General features: G+C 35.5%; 1 protein-coding gene across 1 annotated transcript; it reads right to left on the reverse strand.

Moving 5' to 3' along the window:
- Positions 1 to 558: 558 nt before the first annotated feature.
- LOC139864603 (uncharacterized) lies at positions 559 to 6,091 on the reverse strand. Its single transcript, XM_071853184.1, has 5 exons — positions 5,824 to 6,091; positions 3,087 to 3,338; positions 2,367 to 2,510; positions 1,541 to 2,242; positions 559 to 957 (listed from the first exon to the last, which is right to left on the reverse strand). The coding sequence occupies exons 1-5, from the start codon at positions 5,947 to 5,949 to the stop codon at positions 715 to 717; spliced, it is 1,467 nt and encodes a 488-aa protein (XP_071709285.1). The 5' UTR covers positions 5,950 to 6,091; the 3' UTR covers positions 559 to 714.
- Positions 6,092 to 20,650: the final 14,559 nt, after the last annotated feature.

The following is a 20,650-nucleotide window of genomic DNA, read 5'->3' on the forward strand; positions in this document are numbered from 1 at the left end:
TTGTAACTTTTATACTATTAATAAAACTTTTATGCTTTTTTTTTTATATATAAAAAGAAAGAAATATTGAATCATGTTTGGTTCCTTAAACTCATAAGTAACCTAATTGGTGTTTATTTTTATTTTAGTTTTTGACGAAAAACATACTTTAAATTAAACTGGAAAAAAAAAATTCTAATATTTTTCGTATTCGGGTTACTGAAAGAATGAATAATCAAACTTTATACTCTAGTGTATGCAACCCATCAGAATCACTGTATTTGGAGTAAACATTGTTGCCTGTTTGAATCCATGCAAGCCCAAATCTCAGAAACTGAATTCCATCTTACATGCTACTATATAATATATTTAAGATTTAAGATTAGATGTTTGCTCAGTTGTGCCTGTTCATTATACCTTCAATCAACATATACAAACAAGCACAATTGATCATCGTTCTTTCCAACAGGAGGTCGAACACTATATTTTGTTCGTTTTATATGTTCATTAACCATCCATAATGCTATTGAAGTTAAAGAACCGGAGTATGATTAAGACCAGTTTGTGTTTGTTCGATTTTCTTACATAAAAGCGAGGTCGATATATCTATCAACATGCACATCATTAACTTTTAAGACCATACAGATACATTTACGCCTACTAGAATAACGTTTGATAAGTTACGCACACACGGTTCATTAAGAGTTGTACAAATTAATACGGAGTATTACAATTTTAAACGATATTACACTCGTTAGGATTTCCTTCTTCCGAGGAGTTATCACCATCAGGTAATGGCACGACGTAAGCATCCGTTTCATCTTCGTCATCATCACTTGCAATATCGTCTCGATTGTGTCTTCTTTCTATATAAGCCATTGCCTGCCTTCTGTGAAGACGTAAAACATGCATTATAACATCAGGTGTGAGTGTAACTCGTGAATGATCTTCCCTGCCTCGCTTGTTCGACTCCATAATCTGTTTAGTTCGTGAAAAAACAAGTTATGAATTTCATTTGATTTGCGAGAATTAAAAATAAATAAATAATAAATAATAAATAAATATATACAAGATGGGTTGAAGGAGAATATTCTTGAAAATCATGTAACATTGTACCCTATCTTTTGAATTGGTAAAAAAAAAAAAAAACACACATGTAGTGTAAAGCGTGGCAATTTTAACCCATTTACTTGTCGAACGAGTCGATTTGAGCTGTGTTTTATTTTAAACTAGTCAAAGTAGCTACAAGGAAAATGGGACTAGTGGGCTTCTAGTTTTACTGCATACATTAAATTAAAAACTGTTTAAAATAAAGATTTTGATCATCATTGAAATAATAACACTTTTAGTTAGCATAATTAAATTGGCAAACAAGATTTAAAAAGCATAGTTTTGTAATCATATGACACTAATTAGTTTTAAAAAAAAATTCAAAAACATTAATAAAAAAGTAATTGCAGTACGCCAAACACGGACCAGACTCATTATGATTGGTACTAAAATTACCCGTTTAAAACACAAAAACCGACCCGGCCATTTTGCCACTTCTACAAACCATTACCTGTTGTAAATCAGGCGGCAGGGGAAGAATATCATCTGAAGACATGGGAACCCAAAGCTTTATATTTTTATCCAATCCAGACGAAGCAAGAACGGGAATATTAGGATGCGACTCGACTTGATTTACGATGCGCCGATCACCTTCCATTACACGAACAAGTTCACCTCGTTTCTTTTTCCAAATAAAAATATGACCACAATCTGATCCACTCATCACATATTCACAATTAGGCCCAAAAAAGCTAACACCTTTAACCGTCATCGAATTCCTATGCCCAGAATACATCTGTGCATTTTCAAGATTTTCCAAATATTCTTTTGAAACCGACACGGGGTTTGGTCCTAACCCCATATTCTTTTGAAATAAGTAAATGAGTTCGTCGTTATAAGAAACAAGCAGCTCACTTGTGGAGGAATACGCCATCCCGGTTATGTGAACATCGTTAGACTTGATTAGATGTTTTGGACAAAACATGTTTACGGGTCGGTCCCACGTGCTGCTTGAAGGTGCATCACCTTGGAACATTCTAATATCGTATACACGTGCGTATTTATCAGAACCTCCTAAAGCAAAATAATTAGGATTCCTTGGGTCGATTACAATGGAATTTAATCTTAAGCTGTCTGACGAAGAGTGACTGTTGTTTTCGGTGAATGGAGAGCAACGGAAAAGGTTTGTAAACGCTCTACTTCGCAAATCAAACTGTTACATGAAGTCGCACGAAAATAAATATTTATAGGATGTACCTCCCACTTTGACTTTTTAATGGTAAAAGTGGATAAATAATTAAAAAAAAAATAGAGAGAGATCATGATTTAACACATACATGTTGAACTACTCCATCCTCACCACAGCTGTAAAGTATGTGTGGACTTCCAGGCTCGACGGCAAGCTTATGAACACGGCCATGATGTTTTCCCAATTTTTCTGTGTGCACGTGACCATTCTCTGCAACCTGACCGATTCTGACCTGAATAATAATAATGGTGTTCGTAAATGTTTAATAAAAAATCTTATTTAAAAAAAAGAATAGAATTTTAGAAAGAATTGCGTTGTTAAATACACTAATTAAGACTTGGACTCTACAAGTGACATCTGAACAATACTATCACACTATCAGTTGTAATAAAATGCATTGAATTGTATGATGTGCTTCTTATCTATTAATATGTCCATGATGTATGGTTAAAGGCGTTTGGGAGTGCATATTTTAGTTGCTTATAGCTTATTGCGTTTTTAAACGCAAAAAAACATTTATTAAGTGTTTGGATAATGTAATATTATAGCTTAAAGAGAAATAAAAGATACGCTCTTTGAGGTTATCGCGAGTGGTGATTATTTTGAACACACCTTATAAGCCAAAGATACTTGTATGATAAGCAATACATCTTTTCAAGAACCAGTGGTATTATTACATCATTATATACTTCTATAGCGGGTCATTATATCTATTAGTTACTATAAACAGTATATGAAAATGATCATTCAAAATCATATAATTAGTGTCGAGACGCACACCCAAAGACTAATAACAAAGACAACTAACCTGACCATCAGCAGCAGAAGTTACAATCGTTCGATCATCTGTAAAAGGCATAATTCGAGCCTGAAATACGTTATCAACATGACCAGAAGCATACGAAAAAACCAAGGATGCAGTAGCCACGTTCCAAAACATAACTCTTCTGTCATCAGAACCAGAAACTAAATAATCACCACAATGATTAAATTCTATTGTGTTTACACATCCTTCATGCCCAACTAATTCACGACCAAGACCAATTCTCTTCACAATACTCTGCAACAACAATACTAATTAATAATACTGCAACATATAATTAACTATGCTTGTTAGGCCAAACTATATAGGATTATATGTTACAAAATATATTTACTCAATACTCAATTGTATGCAAGGTTGCAAAAGACGTGAGACGGGGTCGAGACGGTCGGGTCCTAAAAAGGTCGAGATGTTTGAGACGGGGTCGAGACAGACGTTGACCAAACTTGGCTTTTAAATATATAAGTATATAAATGTATATGTGTGTACATATTTTAAAGCCAAAAACTTTAATTGACTAATTTGTACCCATAATCGCTATCACCGTTAATATAATACAGAAAATTCAAGCTAAAATATGACAAATTTGACCGATTTTACCGACGGCTTTTCCGAATTTTGGGAGACTTTGACATGATTTTTTTCAACTTTGACCCGAATTTTGACCGTTGACTGTCATAATAGACGGTTTTCTTCGAGACGGGACGGGCTAGTCACCAAACCGTCGCAACGGGCGTCACAACGGGGTGTTTTGCAACAGTGATTGTATGTATGATTCTACTGTATCTATCTGATGAGGTCACCGGTAATATTGCTGACGTGGCAGCTAGTCAGCTTAGATATGTTGCAATCAAAATGTGATTCAGAGGTTGATACATACATGTAAAGTCGTTGGAATAGGGCACATACAATACGGTATTGGTAACACTCTCTTGAAATACTTAGCCCTAATTTAATGCAAATTTGTGTTTGAAATTACAGTTTTCAGTTTAAAACAGTAATGTCACTTTAGTTGAAAATAAATTGATATTGTAATTGATAATTTGATAATAATACTAACAATGAAACTAAAAAAAATCAAGGATAGGTTCAGTACTATAAAAACCTAATTAACATTAACATATATGATTATATGAACATAAACTAATTATATTATCGTCTAATATATATATAGGGGCAATATATATATAGGGGCAGGATCAATGGGGAAATAACCAATCGGGGGAAGCAAAAAAAAAAAAAAAATTCCGTTTTTTTTTTAATTTTTTTTTTTCAGGCATAAAGATCACACGAAAATATTAACATTTAGAAAAGACACTTCGTAATGAATGTTATTATTTAGGCGGGAAAACGATCGACAAAAATAACATTCAAGATAATATTGTTCGTGAAGAATGTTAACGTTTTTTTCTTCATGTTTTGTGAAGTAAAATTTAGCCCGATTTAGAGTTTAGGGTTTAGGGTTTGGTGTTTGGTGTTTTGGGTTTATTCCATAAACCCAAAACACCAAACCCTAAACCCTAAAACGTTCGTGTTAAAAACTCAATCTAAATCCTAAATCTAAACCCTAAATCTAAACCCTAAATTTCTAAACCCTATAAACCCTAATATCTAAAACCTCAACATATGCTCGAAAAACACGATAATTGTTATATATTAGTTCTTCGAGCGTTTTCCCGCCAAAATAAAAACATTTATCACAAAGTGTCTTTATTAAATGTTCATATTTTCATCCAATCTATAATGTTCGTGAACAAAGTTTTTTCAAAAAACGAAAAGAAAAAAAAAAGAAAGATTTTGCTTCCCCGCTTCCCCCCGATTGGTTACTTCCCTCTTGATCCTACCACTATATATATATATATATATATATATATATATATATATATATATATATATATATATATATATATATATAGTCATAATCAAGAGGAAAGCACTTTTTAGGGGAAGGGGGAAGCAAATTATTTTTTTTATTTTTTCGTTTTTTGAAAAAACTTTGTTCACGAACATTATAGATTAGATGAAAATATGAACATTTAAAAAAAACACTTTGTAATGAATGTCATTATTTTGGCGGGAAAACGCTCGAATAAAAAAATTAAAACATTCAGTGCATTAAATGTTTTGCTGCTAAGTTTATTTGCATCGTTTTGTTTTCATCTAATTTAGCCCGATTTAGAGTTTAGAGTTTAGGGTTTTGGGTTTTGGGTTTTCGGGTTTACTCCGTAAACGCTCAACCCAAAACCCTAAACCCAAAACGCTAAACTCTAAACCGTTCGTGTTAAAATATTCAATCTAAACCCTAATTTCTAAACCCTAAACCCTAATTTCTAAACCCAAAACCCTAATTTCTAAACCCTAATAGCTAAACCCTAATTTATAACCCGCTAATTTCTAAACCCTAATTTCTAACCCCTTAAAAAAAACTCAGCAGCAAAACATTCAATGCATTGAATGTTTTTACTTTTTTTCTTCGAGCGTTTTTCCGCCAAAATAATGACATTCATCACAAAGTGTCTTTTTTAAATGTTCATATTTTCATCTAATCTATAATGTTCGTGAACAAAGTTTTTTCAAAAAACTAAAAAAAATTACTTATTTACACTTCCCAAAAAAGTGCTTCCCTCTTGATTATATATATATATATATATATATATATATATATATATATATATATATATATATATATATTAAAAAGAAAGAATGTGAAGAAGATTGAAACCTTAGAAGAAGAGATTCGGCGAGAGAACTTTTTGGGAGAATTGAATCCGATTTGTGTATTGAAAACCTCAAAAACTTCATTATTGTTGTTGATGCGTGCACTGGTACTAGTAGTTTCCATTTTCATTAGACCTGTGAAACAGTTTAGGGCTACTAAAATATCATATTTATGAGGGAAAATTGTGGATTAAAAAGATGGATTAAATAGCGATTCATGAATAATCTGGAGATTCTCCACGTTTGTGTTTGGTAGTGTGTCTGATCGTTCAAAATTTGATCTAAATCATAAATTTGACGGAGTTTTTTTTTTAACATTAGTTTAGTTTGGAATAGACTTAACCAACAAGGTCCTTTAGTTACATAACCGGCCACTAACTACTGTTTTGAAAGAAATTTGAATCAATCCAAGAGCATGGCCGGTAAAACCCTTCTCACCGCTGCCCCCGCACTAAGCGAAATGCGACATGAGTGGATACTTCAAGTCAGAGATAACATTGAATGCAATGTTATAGCCCAGCGGAGTTGAACTCCTGACCTCTCGCTAAGAAGACAGTGCTTGAGCTATCAATGTTACCATCTTAGTTTTTTAGATTGCTAAGTAATCAAGTTTAGTTATCACTTAACATGACATTGTGTTTGGTTTACCTTTTAACTGTTATAAAAAGGAAATTTTGTTAGGTACACAATCAATTATAATCGATCATGCCTTATAGTATAACACTGTAAAACATGTATAACACTGTAAAGTATGATTGGTTATGTTATAAATAACAAAAATGATTTTGTACATATAATCTGTAGGTAAATTATATACGAAACTGAAATGAGTAAATTAAAATAATAACACATTACTCAAGCAATATATTCAGATCATAAAAACATATATAGAAATAATCTGAGTAAGAACGAAAGTTAATACGATCCAACCGAATTGAAGGTTGAAACAGGCTTGTGTTTGATACAATTCCCTTAAACGGATTCTTCGTCTGTTACCAGGGTACACCGGTCCGAAGCAGCGTACTGCCGGACTTGAACACTTGCCTGAAAGGTAAACTAAACGGGGAAACTTTGTTGCGGCTGAGAGGAAAAACCAATTGTGTTTGTACTTTTAGTTTTTGGTGTTTTCTTTCTACAAACCCTAAGACCTCTATTTATAGTGGAAACCAATGTTTTAGGTTTACTCCCACTTTCGATTTGGGACAAATGCAAAACTTTCTAGATTTTGCACTAAACTACAAACTTTGATATTCGATATCTCATTCACCTTTAATCCGTTTTGGACACACTTTTGCTCGTTTTAAAGCCCTCATTAGTGGCTACAAAACTCACTAACTAGTCATTAATATATATCACTCTATCGTATATTAAATTGTGTCCAAATATTGGTGAAAACACACTTTTCAACACTATTTTTCCAACAATCCCCCACATGAATGGAGATCGATCTCAGGAACAACAATATTCCGATTAAGTTTAAGCGGTTGAATTTTGCATACCATAAATAGGTGTTACCCTTAGAACTTTCGCTTATGAAAACGCACTTAGTCTACTTGTTCTGAGTAGACAGCGATGTCTTTGAAACTCGTCTGTCATTTATGTAGGCGACAATACGCTTCACACAAGATTCTCTCTGACAACGTCAAGTCCTCATAGTTATGTTCATAATGGTCATGAACATTAGCCTGGTTCTGCGAGAGCTTATAATACCCTTCGAAGCGACCCCACTTCTCTCTCACATAGGTGATTCACCTCTGAATGGCTACTAATCAACCATGCATGGTTATTTCAGTTGAATCATTAAAAGTCATGAGCTTATCCTCTTACATGTCACTTTTAGGAATGGACTAGGAAGTCTACTCATAATTAGTAAACTCCCTTTAAAAGGTGTAGGGGTTGCTAGTTTAGTAATTAACTCGCCCACAGTGACTTCGCCAGTTCATACAAGTAGGTTGTCCTATTGAACTCAGATCTTGAGATCTCCAGTCAACTGAGTTAGGTTTTTCTTCATATAAACTTATCCTTTCAAGGGCTTCGGTCCCATTCCCATGTGCGACTCATATACTAACTCTCTGCTTAAGCCTTTTGTCAGTGGATCTGCAACATCATCCTTTGACTTTACAGTCAATAGTGATAATTTATGTAGAGATTAGTTGTCGTACTTTATTATGTCTACGTCTCATATGTTTATTCTTACCATTACACATTGTAATATGAGCTCTACCAATCACCGATTGGCTATTACAATGTATATGATAGGTCGGATCATGTTGAGATTGAGAGAAATGATAAGATAAAGAGAGATTCGGTATGTAAGCATGAGACTCGGTATTAGAGAGAATCGGTACAATTACATTCCACAGCTTCTAGAACTCAGTTACAATGCAATGGCTATCTAATTAGGACTACTTAGGTTCCTTATATAGCCCTCTTCTAAGGAACCTTCAATTAAGCATATTTCACATTAACACTATACAACTTCGGGGTCCTAACAATCTCCCCCTTAGTGTTAAATGTGAACTTTACAACATAATCCTATTTTGTAATCTTGAGAGGTCCAAACGTTAATTTCCATCGTGTGCCATCTGGTTTTGAAACTTCTACTTGATTTTCTGAAATTTGCTTAGAAGGTTTCCAGACACCCCACGCTTTTCTTGGATCTCCCTCATATAATGGATATTCATCCATTTCCTTGAAATATCTTCTCTTTCTCTGTCCACGAAGTATCTCAAACTGTCTTGTACGAACCCGGAGTTTCAGACGATCTCTTATATGCTTTATGAATTCTCCAAGACCCATTATCATGTCAATGTCATGGAACTTGCTTTGATGAATCTTAAGATACTTCAGTGCAGCCTTAAGTGTTCCATCTGAATATTTGTTTAGCTCTTCAGTACAAATGAACACCTTTTCTTTTTGAGAATTTACAAAAATAAACCCTTCGGGTTCGAATTGCATTTGAAACATCCTCATATCCTTCAGTCCCTCTGTAAATTGATTCGGACACGTAATTCGAATCTTTTTCCTTTTTGCTTCGAGACCTATTTGAAAGTCTTCACGTCTCATCAGTTCAATTGTCTCCATCATGTATCTTTTCACAGCTTCCAAAGCTTGAGCCTTAGCAAAAGGTCGTATGGTGATGATACTGAGGTAGTTGTAGATGTGAATGATGTCATGCATATCTAGATTATGAAAATCTGTTTCAGTGAACTTGTACTCTTTCTCATCTTCTCTGATAACATGGAACTGACTGATGACGTCTTTCTTTTCGCTTATCTCTACTCCGACTCGAGTAATATTCAACACTTCTGAAATACGATATTTTCTTTGAAGCCACAAATCATCTTCATCTTTGTTGATATGTTTCCTCCACATAAACTCATACCAATTCCTTTCACTTGCTGGAAGCAATCGTGAACCTATATAAGTAAACCTTTTACTCCTTGGTAATTCATTGATGCGGAAGATCTTGTAAGCATTTTCTTCGATGAATGTGTTTCGTAACGTTATAAAATCATGTTCTACTCCCAACAATAATCTTTGCTCCTGATTCTTAAAGAATATTCCATGATTGTATTTGAATCTGGAATTCACTGTTTCACTTGATGTAGATGAACCAGAAGTTGATCTTTCATTAGCATTTGTTGGATTTGAACTCGATGAGGGTGTTGAATTTGATGAATGACCAGTAGGATTTGTTGCATCATTATTTGGAACATCATCATCTTCAAAATGATCAAAGATCTCATCTTCATTTGGATTAACATAAAGATTGTCTTCATCGTCATCAGAAGAATCCATTTCATCATCACTTTTTATTACTGGTTCAGGATTCTCTTCATCTACAATCTCTACATCTTCCGGAATTGAAGATACTGATGATAACTTGCTTAGAATGACAAATCCATCGTCATCCGTCTCTTGAAGATAGAAATCACTCAAGTTCAAATCCTCATCTACCAGTCCACTATCAGCCTCATTATGAACAATTGGAATTATAACTTGCTCAGGCTCCTTATCATCAATTTCATCATGTGTAGTAACCATTTCTGATTCCATTTGAACTTGTTGAGCTTGTGAAGCTGATGAAGACCTTACACCACCACCCTTAGTTGAAATATTTACCGTTAGACATTCTCCATCTACTCCTATCTCCCCCTCATGGCTATTCTGAGGATCAGAATCGTCATGTTCATCATCACGGTGAGGACTCAACGGAGAAGAGCAGGAATTAAGTGGATATCGAACACGAGCACGAAACAATGCTTGAAGCGAAGTACGTCGAAGAACATCTAGATTGACTCTAGAAAACATACGACTGAAATATTCTTGCTCCAAAGCATCATAGAAATGTGGTAAACGAGAAGGTGATGGTGGAAAAGTAATAATAGGAACACCAGCAGCAGCAACTGTTGAATGCGATGTTGGTGGAAGTGTTTGAGTTGCCGTGAGGGCAGGTAAGGATGATTGTGCGGTATTATTCTTATATGTAGGGCTATACATACTACTAGTCAAATTCGTGATATCCCCTTCTGATGGAGGTTGGGTAACAACCGGAGTTGTCACCGGCGAAGTTTCTTTCGAAGCATCCGCCTCCATGACTTTGGTCTCATGGGACTCTGACAAAGTAGCAGGACTACCCGTCGATTTAGTTCTCGCAGAGATATTGCTATCCCCGACTCTTGAAATCATTGATATACCATGAGGTGGCACATCTCTTTCAGTTAAAGACTCTTCCTCCAGACCCTGAGATTCAGAATCCGGAAGAGAAGTGGTTTGAACCAATGGATCACTTTCATGAACCAAGGGAACAGTCTGCTGGAAGTCTGATAAATATCCCGAAGGATTGTCATGTTGACTTGTTTCCATGGGACGCGGCAGATCTTCCTCATCAAGATAAGCCGGACCTCGAGACCCTGTTGTACGTTGAGGTACAGGAGGATTTCCAGCCGATACGCAGGGTGCCTTTTCAAGATTTTTCGGCTCCCCTTCGGCCGTTCTGGACTTCAATGATTGAGTTTCCTCAATCGATTGAGTCAACGCAGACTTTACTGCAGAGGAAGACTTTACTTCCTTAGATGCCGAAGCACCTTGCTTTGTAGGATTTATTATTAAGTCCTGTTTAGATTGGATGGGCTTAGTGGTCTTTTTACCATCCGTGCGTTTAGATCTCTTGCCTACCGAAGCTTGCGCTTCATTTAGCGTAGGGCTTGCTGTTATTCTTGGATGTGATACGGAGATAGGTGAGGGTGACCTAATTGGCTCTTGGTCTTGATCTGTATCACCAATGGTTGGAGTAACTGTTTGGCGGACGATGGGTGTCGAAGTCCTAGATCTAGTTACTCGTTGGGTTGGCGGAGTCTGAATCATCTCATCAGGCATGTATCGAGTTCTCTTAGGAGAATGTTCGGGAGATGATTCAGATGCTGTTGCTGAAGTGTCACTGCTTACTTCGAGTGTTGTGGAAAGGGTTGGTTCAATCCTAGTTGGACTAGGTTCCCTGATCCTCACGAGTTGAGCTTGGTGTGCTACCCTATATCGTTTGAGGTTCACCCTAAGTGGAAGATTAGCTGGCCCGGGTGGTTGAACTACAGGTTCCTCTACAACCTCTGGAGCTGGAACCACGGCAGGTTCAACTTGTTCTTGTTGTACCGGGTTCGGAAGAGGTATTCCTACAGCCTGAAAATAAGAACGCATACGAGCGTCTTGGGGTTCATCTAGCCTCACTAGCCAATTTGGAATTGGCGCAGTGAATTGATTATCAGACACCATAGGGGTGTTCATCTTCAGTTCTCCAAACCTTTTCATCTGTAATCCATGTGTACCTGGTACAAATATATTTGCATTTCTGCAAGCATTTATAGCATCATGGATAAAGATACAGAAAAACCTTTTGCAAGGGATGTATGAACCCCTTGGCTTATCAACTTGAGCTTGAACCAGATCCCATAAAAGCTCAGCATAGTCAGGAGCCTCTACTCTTATGAAAGAGTAGAATACTTTCAGCATTGGCACAGTCAAGCTATCAGATCCACTCCTTGTCTTCAGCAAGCATCTATTAATGATTGAGAAGATCACATACCACCTTGAGTGCAGATATTTCTTCTGAAACTTAGCCGGTGGAACGTTGGTAGCTCCAACATAACCAAGATCAAAGACAGAAGTCATCATTTGCTGAGTAGTAGGAAAAGCAGGAGCATTCTGTACAAGAGGAAGTCTGAAGACCCTCCTGAAATCAGCTTTAGTGAAACTCCTCCTCCCTTGAACTCCTCTTAGTTGAAATTCAAAACGAGCTTGTGTTCCCTCTGGATTTTCAGTAGTAGGTTGTGTAGCTTCCACAAACCTAATTGTTCTGTTAAGTAACTCCAGATCTGTTACAGCTACACTGGCAGTAGTATTGAGAGCAGGCCACAGTGTGTGCCTCTCTAGAATTGCTGTCCAGTAGTTGCAGGGTATGCTGGTTTCAGAGTTGATGAAGTGATTGTTCGCCATTTAGCTGTATAAATAAGAAATAGGAGACCACAAGATATTTAACAAAAAACATATATCTCTATTCTTATTTGCCTTTGAAATCCTTTTTATATTTTTAAATTTTAAGATTTTTATGATTTTTCAAGAATATAAAAGTCTTTTATTCTCAAATATGAACAAATAATTGACGACCATGACATTCATATGATATTCATCTTAGTACAAAATCATCATGCAAAGTCAATTATATAACACAAGGACTCAGAACAACACTTAGTCAATTTTTAAACACATTTCAAGCAGATTCGGTAGTTATGAAAACTTTAGATTCTGTAACCAAATAAGCTTGAGTTTTCATATCAGAAAGATATAGAATAAACATGTTAAGTGTTTGAAGATAAAAATCAGAAAATTTCAAGGTACCAAATTTCAGACTCGGTATCAAGAAAGAAAACCAGATTCGGTATCTTCAACAATTAACAGAAAGTCACTCAAACATGCATATTCTATCATATATCAAGTAATATCACAACCATGATCAATTAACCATTCAATTACAAGTATATTAACATGTTAATTGTATGAACAAACTCGGTATCAGGATAAGAACACATTTGGTAGATATAGAATTCATCAAATAAGCAATTAAACATGTAATCAGACTCGGTCAAATAATAGATCAGTCAATTTAACTCAGATTAGACAAGATTTCATGTTGATTTTCCAAATCAATTGAGTTTAATCAAAGATTAATTGAAATCGACTCAGACTCGGTATAATCAACAACATTTCAAAAATTAAAGGTCATAATCCAGTTATTTTGATCTTTTCTGGTTGATAAAAACTTAATTATCTCAGATCTACAATTATATATCTTAAACATTGATTAAAATGAACAATTACCAAGAATTTGAAGAAACAGAATGACGGACTCGGTAGAATTAGGCAGATTCGGTATAATCAACAGACTCGGTAGGTGATTAATAACAGTAAGAGAGTAATGTTTGACTTTGACTCTCCTTTTATAGATACCGAAAGTAAAATACCGAATGGGCTTTACAGAATGGACCTAAAATACCGAATACAGTCCAATTTTTTAAAACATTAACAATTTAACTCCAAATTTTGACAAATTGATTTTTCCTCTTGAAATCCATTTCAATCTTTTCATGAAAAACAATTCTGAGACAATTTCTGAAAACTTTGAACTTACCGAATCTGTACTGTTGGTTGTCAGATTCGGTAAAATGCTAAAAATAGCATTTATTCAGTAAAATTTAAATATTTTTGGATTTTATCTTTTCCAATTTTTATGAATTTTTCAAAATAAGATTTGTACTTAAAAGAACTTTGAATTTTATACAAAATACAAATCTTCAGTGATACCAATTGTTGACACGGGTTGCATACTGAGATGTATACAAGCCATAGTGAATTATTTCAGATAAAAACAAAGAAATTTTGAATTCACTTTTGAAAAACAATATTTTTGAATTATTTTCTCATTTTCTCCCGTTTTCTCCTCCTCAAAATGTGATATACAAGAAAGTAAATCAGCATTTTGATTATATTCCCAAGAAAATGAATTAACTCCCCCTTGAAATAGGATATCAATGAGTTACCTCCCCCTTGCATAACCATTGAACAAATATATCTAGGAAGTTATCATTAATCTAAAGGCAGTCCCTTAAAGAAAAATTATCTAAAGCACTGAAATTTAGTGGCTCCCCCTAGAAAGTATCTACTCCCCCTAAACACAAGATCCCAAAAATAAGTTCCAACAGATCTAAGGAATATCAAGCACTATACTCTACCATGCCAATCTCTTTGATCAAGAAATTTAGCCTAAGTTCATCTAAAGGTTTAGTGAACATGTCAGCTAATTGCACTTTAGTAGGCACAAAGTATAACTCTATATCCCCTTTCTCTACATGGTCCTTAATGAAATGATAACGAATATCTATGTGTTTAGTTTTAGAATGCTGAACCGGGTTGCTTGTTATTGCAATAGCACTTTGTGAATCACAATAGATCGGGGTCTTAGAAATCTTAAAGTCATAGTCCAAGAGTTGAGTTTGTATCCACAAAACTTGTGAACAACTGTGAGCAGCAGCAATGTACTCAGACTCAGCTGTTGATAAAGACACACAGTTCTACTTTTTGGATGACCAACCAACTAGTCTATTCCCCAACATCTGAATTGATCCAGATGTGCTCTTTCTATCAACATGGCAACCACCATGATCCGCATCAGTATAAGCAGTGAGATTGAAATCGGATCCATGAGGATACCAGATCCCAAGGTTAGGTGTACCTTTAAGGTATTGAAAAATCCTAACAACTGCTTTGGAGTGAGATTTCTTAGGGTTGGACTGAAAGCGGGCACAGACAGTTACGGCAAGTGTAATGTCTGGTCGACTCGTAGTCAGATACATTAAAGAACCAACCATGCTTCGATAAAGCGTAATATCAAAGGGTTCCCCATTAGTTTCAGCATCCAGTAAAGTCCTCATTGGGGTTGTCATTGGTTTTAAAGCAGTCATTTTAAAACGTTTTAGCATATCATTGATATACTTTGTTTGACTGATAAAAATCCCATTTGGTAATTGTTTTACTTGTAACCCCAAGAAGAAAGTTAACTGGTCAAGCATGCTCATTTCGAATTTGCTGGCCATAAGGTCACCAAATTCTTTGCATAAGGCCGGGGACGTGGAACCAAAAATAATATCATCAATGTAAATTTGAACCAAGAGAATGTGACCGTGGTTTTTACGGATGAATAACGTTGTATCAATCGTTCCACGAGAGAAGCCATTGTCCAGTAAATACTTTGTTAAGGTCTCGTACCATGCACGCGGTGCTTGCTTCAGACCGTATAAAGCTTTCTCCAAGTAGTAAATGTGGTTTGGCTGAATGGGATCGACAAAGCCTTCTGGTTGATCAACATAGACTTCCTCTTGAAGATAACCATTCAGAAAAGCAGTTTTGACATCCATTTGAAACACCGTGAACTTCATATGAGAAGCAAATGCAAGGAAAAGACGAATTACCTCAATCTTAGCAACCGGAGCAAACGTTTCGTCATAATCAATGCCCTCTTGTTGTCGATATCCTTTGGCCACAAGACGTGCCTTATTTCGAACCACAATTCCATCAGAATCCTTCTTATTCTTGAAAATCCACTTAACCCCTATTGGTCGTTGACCCGTTGGTCTTGGAACTAATCGCCATACTTTCAATCGTTCAAATTGATTGATCTCGTCTTGCATTGAAACTACCCAGTATGGATCTAGTAAAGCTTGTGCAACCGTTATTGGTTTAATCTTACTAAGAAAGGCTGTGAATAGACACATATTCTGAGTAGCCCTTCGAGTTGAAACTGGAGCAGATGCGTCACCAATAATAAGATCTATTGGATGACTTTTAGTCCATCGGGTGTGTGGAAGAGATTGTACATCAATTGTATCCATCGGAACATCAACCTTTGTCGACGTTGAGCCTTGATCTGCTTGATCTGATGTAACAGTATCTAATGGATTCAATAGAGTATCTGGAGAAACAGCTGGAGTTGTATCAAATGATGAATCTTGATCTTGTTCAAGATTAACAATAACAGGAGGTTGGAGGGAGGATGAAGAAGCAACAGGCGAATCAGTTGGTGTTGAATCTTCATCAAAAAGACTTTGAAGAGTCTCCATAGTAGTTGACTGTGATGGTGTAACCGGTACGGCTTGAACATTTGAATCCCGTTGAGGAGTATAAAGACTATCAAACAAGATATTCAGTTCCTCTGATGTAACCGTAGGAACACCCTTCTTCGAGAAAATTGAGTTTTGCGCTATAGAAGTAGTAGCCAGGTTAGGATCGGGTTTTGAACTGAGTTGTTCAAAAGCCATTCCCGAAAATTCATCGAACTTGACGTTAATGCTCTCTTTAATCATCTTTGTCCGCTTATGATAAACACGATAAACAACTTTGTTCGAGGAATAACCAAGAAATATGGCCTGATCGCCATGAGGATCAAACTTTCCGGGGCTGTCAAAATCGTTAAGCACATAGCATATACAACCAAAAACACGGAAATATTTGACATTCGGGCGTCTACCATATAATAACTCATATGGAGTTTTATCAAAACGTTTGTTTACAATACAACGATTTTGGGTATAGCATGCAGTTGAAATGGCCTCCCCCCACATTTTTGGAGGTAATTTGGAGTATGCAAGCATCGTTCGTGCTGCTTCGCACAACGTACGATTACGTCGTTCGACTACTCCATTTTGTTGGGGGGTCCGAGCAGCAGAGAACTGATGTTCAATGCCTTGGTCTTTCAAATAACTATCAAGCGGGTCATTCTTAAATTCCGTCCCATTAGCAGTTCTGATGCTCTTAACATGTTTGTTAAAAGAGCGTTGAATCTTTTTAATGAATTCAATGATAATGGTGGGGGATTCTGACTTAGTTCGCAAAAGAAAAATCCATGTAAACCGGGTATAGTCATCAACAATGACAAGCACATGTTTCTTGCCACCGAGGCTAGAAATACGCATGGGTCCACATAAGTCCATATGCAATAATTGCAAAGACGATGAAGTACTGGGGTTTTGCTTAAGCGGATGATTAGTCCGTTTCAGCTTACCCATCGCACATGATGGACACACATGATGCTTATCATATTGAAAGGTTGGAATACCATCAACTAAATCTTTAGAGACTAATCGATTGATACCCTTGTAATTCAGGTGTGACATCCGATGATGCCATAACCATGAATTTTCTTTGGTAGAACGAGTGGCCAAACACATGGTTGCATGTGATGGTGCATCATTGAGGTCAATAGTATATAGTGAAGCACAACGTTTACCAACAAGAAGATCATTCCCTTCGGTGGATTGCACCGAGCATTGTCGACGTTCAAACAAAACTTTGAGATCTCCATCGCAGAATTGGCTCACACTAAATAAACTGCACCCCAAACCCTCAACATATGAAACCCGTTTGATTGTTATGCCATTTTTCACAAAATCTCCGTAACCCGTTATTGCTGCAATCTCATCATTTCCGAATGTAACCGTTCCTAGGAATTTGTCAATGAAGTTGACAAGCAAGGATTTATCGCCCGTCATGTGTCGAGAACAACCGGAATCGATATACCAAACACAGACGTCGAAACCCTGTAAATGTAAATTCCCTAGAGTTTAGGTACCCAAAGTTTCTTGGGTCCTTTTCGGTTAGTACCAGCAATAAACTTTTGATTAACAACAAACTTTGGATCAATGATGAAATAATCACGTAAAGCATCATGCAGTTTAGACAATAAAGCATCATTTAAAGCCACATTACATGAAGCATCATACGCAATATCAATCTTTACATCGTTATCAGAAGTCTTAACACACTATTTATTCCAAGTAGATGTTTTGTTCACAGACGAAAATTGAAAAACATGAGATGATTTCCTAGGCCGACTAGCAGATTGCTTTGGTTTGGTTGCTACTTTCTTAGTCGTGGACTTAGGAACCCATACAGATTTGTAATTCAAGTTTGGATTATGACCTGTGACACGAGAAACACCTTTGTTAGTTAGACGTCCAAACTTTTCAGTTGACACATGAGATGACTGATTTTGCAGAATTTCCAATTTGATTGTACGTTCTTTTGCATCATACTCACTTAAATCAGGTTTAGAACTTGTGTGTGTTGTGGACTTAACTGATTTCTTTAAAAGACTCGCTTTTGAAGTTTTTGTCATAGGAATCATAGGAATCTTTTCAGTTAACACAGAACCATTTGGAGAATGAACCTTTTTAACAATATACTGAGTTGTAGAAACAACTTTCGAACCATGATTGCCAAATTGAGAACGTAGAGGATTTTTAAGAATAGTAATGGGTTTTACATCCTTAGATGTTGTTGTTCCCTTCCCCTTCTTAGTAATCCCACCAGTACATTCAAGCACATTGGTTGCAACATTAGACGTTTGCTTAAGTGTGTTAGCCTGTTTCAGTTGAATTATCTTTTGTTTTAAGTTTTTAACCTCAAGACATAATTCTTCAGCAGAAACTATCACTTCACCCTCCTTAAAAGCATAAGTACATTCTTTCTTAGGCAGTGAAGGCAATTTATCACACAAAGCAAGCATTTGTTCTAATGATTGGCACTTAAGTTGCAAGTCAATATTCTCCTGTTCAAGTTGAGCTACTATATGATTCAAATTACGTACAGCAGGCAAATGCAAGTAATAATCATGCAAAGGATCAAGTTGACTTTCAAAATCTATCAAAGGTTCAATGTTCGGTTCATCCTGAGGTTCTACTTTTTCATCTAAAGAATTTTGACCTAGAGAATCTGTCTCAAAGAAGACAGTTAGTTCATGTGCTAGGTCTTCAAGGAAAACATCATCTGAACATGCAGGTAAAGTTGGTAGAATTGGTTTCACATCAAAAATTGGTTCATCAAACACCTCATCTATTGCAGTAATGCTAGAACTAGGTTTGTTAAACACTTCATTCTCAAGCATTATAAATGTATTTCTCTAGCATGAGTGTTGGGATATACACCAGTCTATGCTTAGGCACATAATCTTCACGTTGCATGTTTTTTTCAGTTTCAGCAAGATTTTTCAAGAAATCAGGATTCGATTTACCTATCTTAGCATTGATTTTTTCATACATTAAGCTAATTTGATGTATTTCCTAGATTTACGATTTACAATAATAGTATCAAAATCAGCATCAGAAGCATGTACAAAATGCGATGGTAAACCGGCTTGAAAATAATCAGAATGATTGATGTCAAAGCAGAGGGGTATAAAATACTATTAAATTTTAGCAGAAAACACTATTAAATACGATACAATTTTACACAAGATATTTATTTATTTATAGAATGGATATACTTAAACCTTGCTACAACACTTATAGGCAGTGTACCTAATCGTACAGTAGTGTAGTTTTTAGTAAGTCCGGTTCGTTCCACAGGGAAATCTTTAAACAAAGCTCAACGCTATATTAGTTTACTTTTATAAAAATACAAATATATATATAAGTAATATTATTATTATAAAGGGGGGTTTTTACCGTTTAATGACCGGTTTGTCGATTTTAAGATTTTAGTCGCAGTTAAAACCTAATGTAAAATATAAAATAAATACAAGACTTAAATTAAAGCGTAAAGTAAATAACGATAATGAAATTGCCAATAATAAAAATGCGATAAAATAAAATTGCGATAATTAAAAAGTACGATAATTAAAAGTGCGATTAAATAACAATAAATAAAAGTGCGATAATTAGAAGTGCAATTAAATATAAAATAAAGGAAATTAAATATGAAATAAAAGAATTATGCTTATTTAAACTTCCGTAATCATGATGTTTGACGTGTTGATTTTAGTTTTATTCCCATGGGTTAATTGTCCTTTGTCCTGGATTATTCAATATGTCCGTCTGGTTTTTGTCCATAACAGTCCATCAGTCATAAATATAAAGTGCGAGTGTCCTCGTCAAATTATTATTATACCCGAAGTTAAATATTCCAACTAATTGGGGATTCGAATTGTAACAAGGTTTTAATACTTTGTTTAATGAATACACCAGGTTATCGACTGCGTGTAAACCAAGGTTTTACTACTTTGTTAACAATTACACCAATTACCCTTGAATGTAATTTCACCCCTGTTTTAATTATTCTAGTGGCTATTAATTCATTCCCGTGTCCGGTTAAATGAACGATTATTCGTACATATAAATACCCCGCCCATCGTGCCCGATCGAGTGTATATGGTAATTTATAGGGACGCCCAATTGTAAATCTTTATATTAACATTAACAAACTTTCATTTAGTTAAACAAATATAAAGCCCATTAATAGCCCATAGTCTAGTTTCCACAAGTGTCGTTCTTTTGTCCAAACCCCAATTATGGTACAAAGCCCAATTACCCAATTTTAGTAATTAGCCCAACATCATGATTACTTCATTTTAAATAAGCATAATAATAACTTAGCTACGAGACATTAATGTAAAAAGGTTGAACATAACTTACAATGATTAAAAATAGCGTAGCGTTACACGGACAGAATTTCGACTTACACCCTTACAACATTCGCTAACATACCCTTATTATTAGAATTATAATTAAAATTAAAATATAAATTATAAATATAAATATAAATTTTACGTATGAAGAGGAAGAAAAAGATGATGAAATTTGATCAGAATTCGGTTGGCTTTATAGCCAGAGTTGAAAATTGGGGCTCCGCGACTCGCGGCAAAAACCCCTTCAAACTCCGCGAGTCGCGGAGGATGTATTTACAGCTCACACCCTTGGAGTTTCTCTGCCGACGGTTTTATATATATA

The sequence above is a fragment of the Rutidosis leptorrhynchoides genome, chromosome 1 (genome assembly GCF_046630445.1).
Source record: "Rutidosis leptorrhynchoides isolate AG116_Rl617_1_P2 chromosome 1, CSIRO_AGI_Rlap_v1, whole genome shotgun sequence".
NCBI classification, from domain to species: domain Eukaryota; kingdom Viridiplantae; phylum Streptophyta; class Magnoliopsida; order Asterales; family Asteraceae; genus Rutidosis; species Rutidosis leptorrhynchoides.

Bases quoted from the DNA above. Each gene is read 5' to 3' on its own strand.
- LOC139864603 (XM_071853184.1), bottom strand. From the start codon at position 5,949: ATGAAAATGGAAACTACTAGTACCAGTGCACGCATCAACAACAATAAT. The intron at 3,339-5,823 runs GTTTCAATCTTC...TTGTTGTTGCAG, and splicing joins GCCGAATCTCTTCTTCTAAG to AGTATTGTGAAGAGAATTGG. The intron at 2,243-2,366 runs GTATGTGTTAAA...TTCATGTAACAG, and splicing joins AGGATGGAGTAGTTCAACAT to TTTGATTTGCGAAGTAGAGC.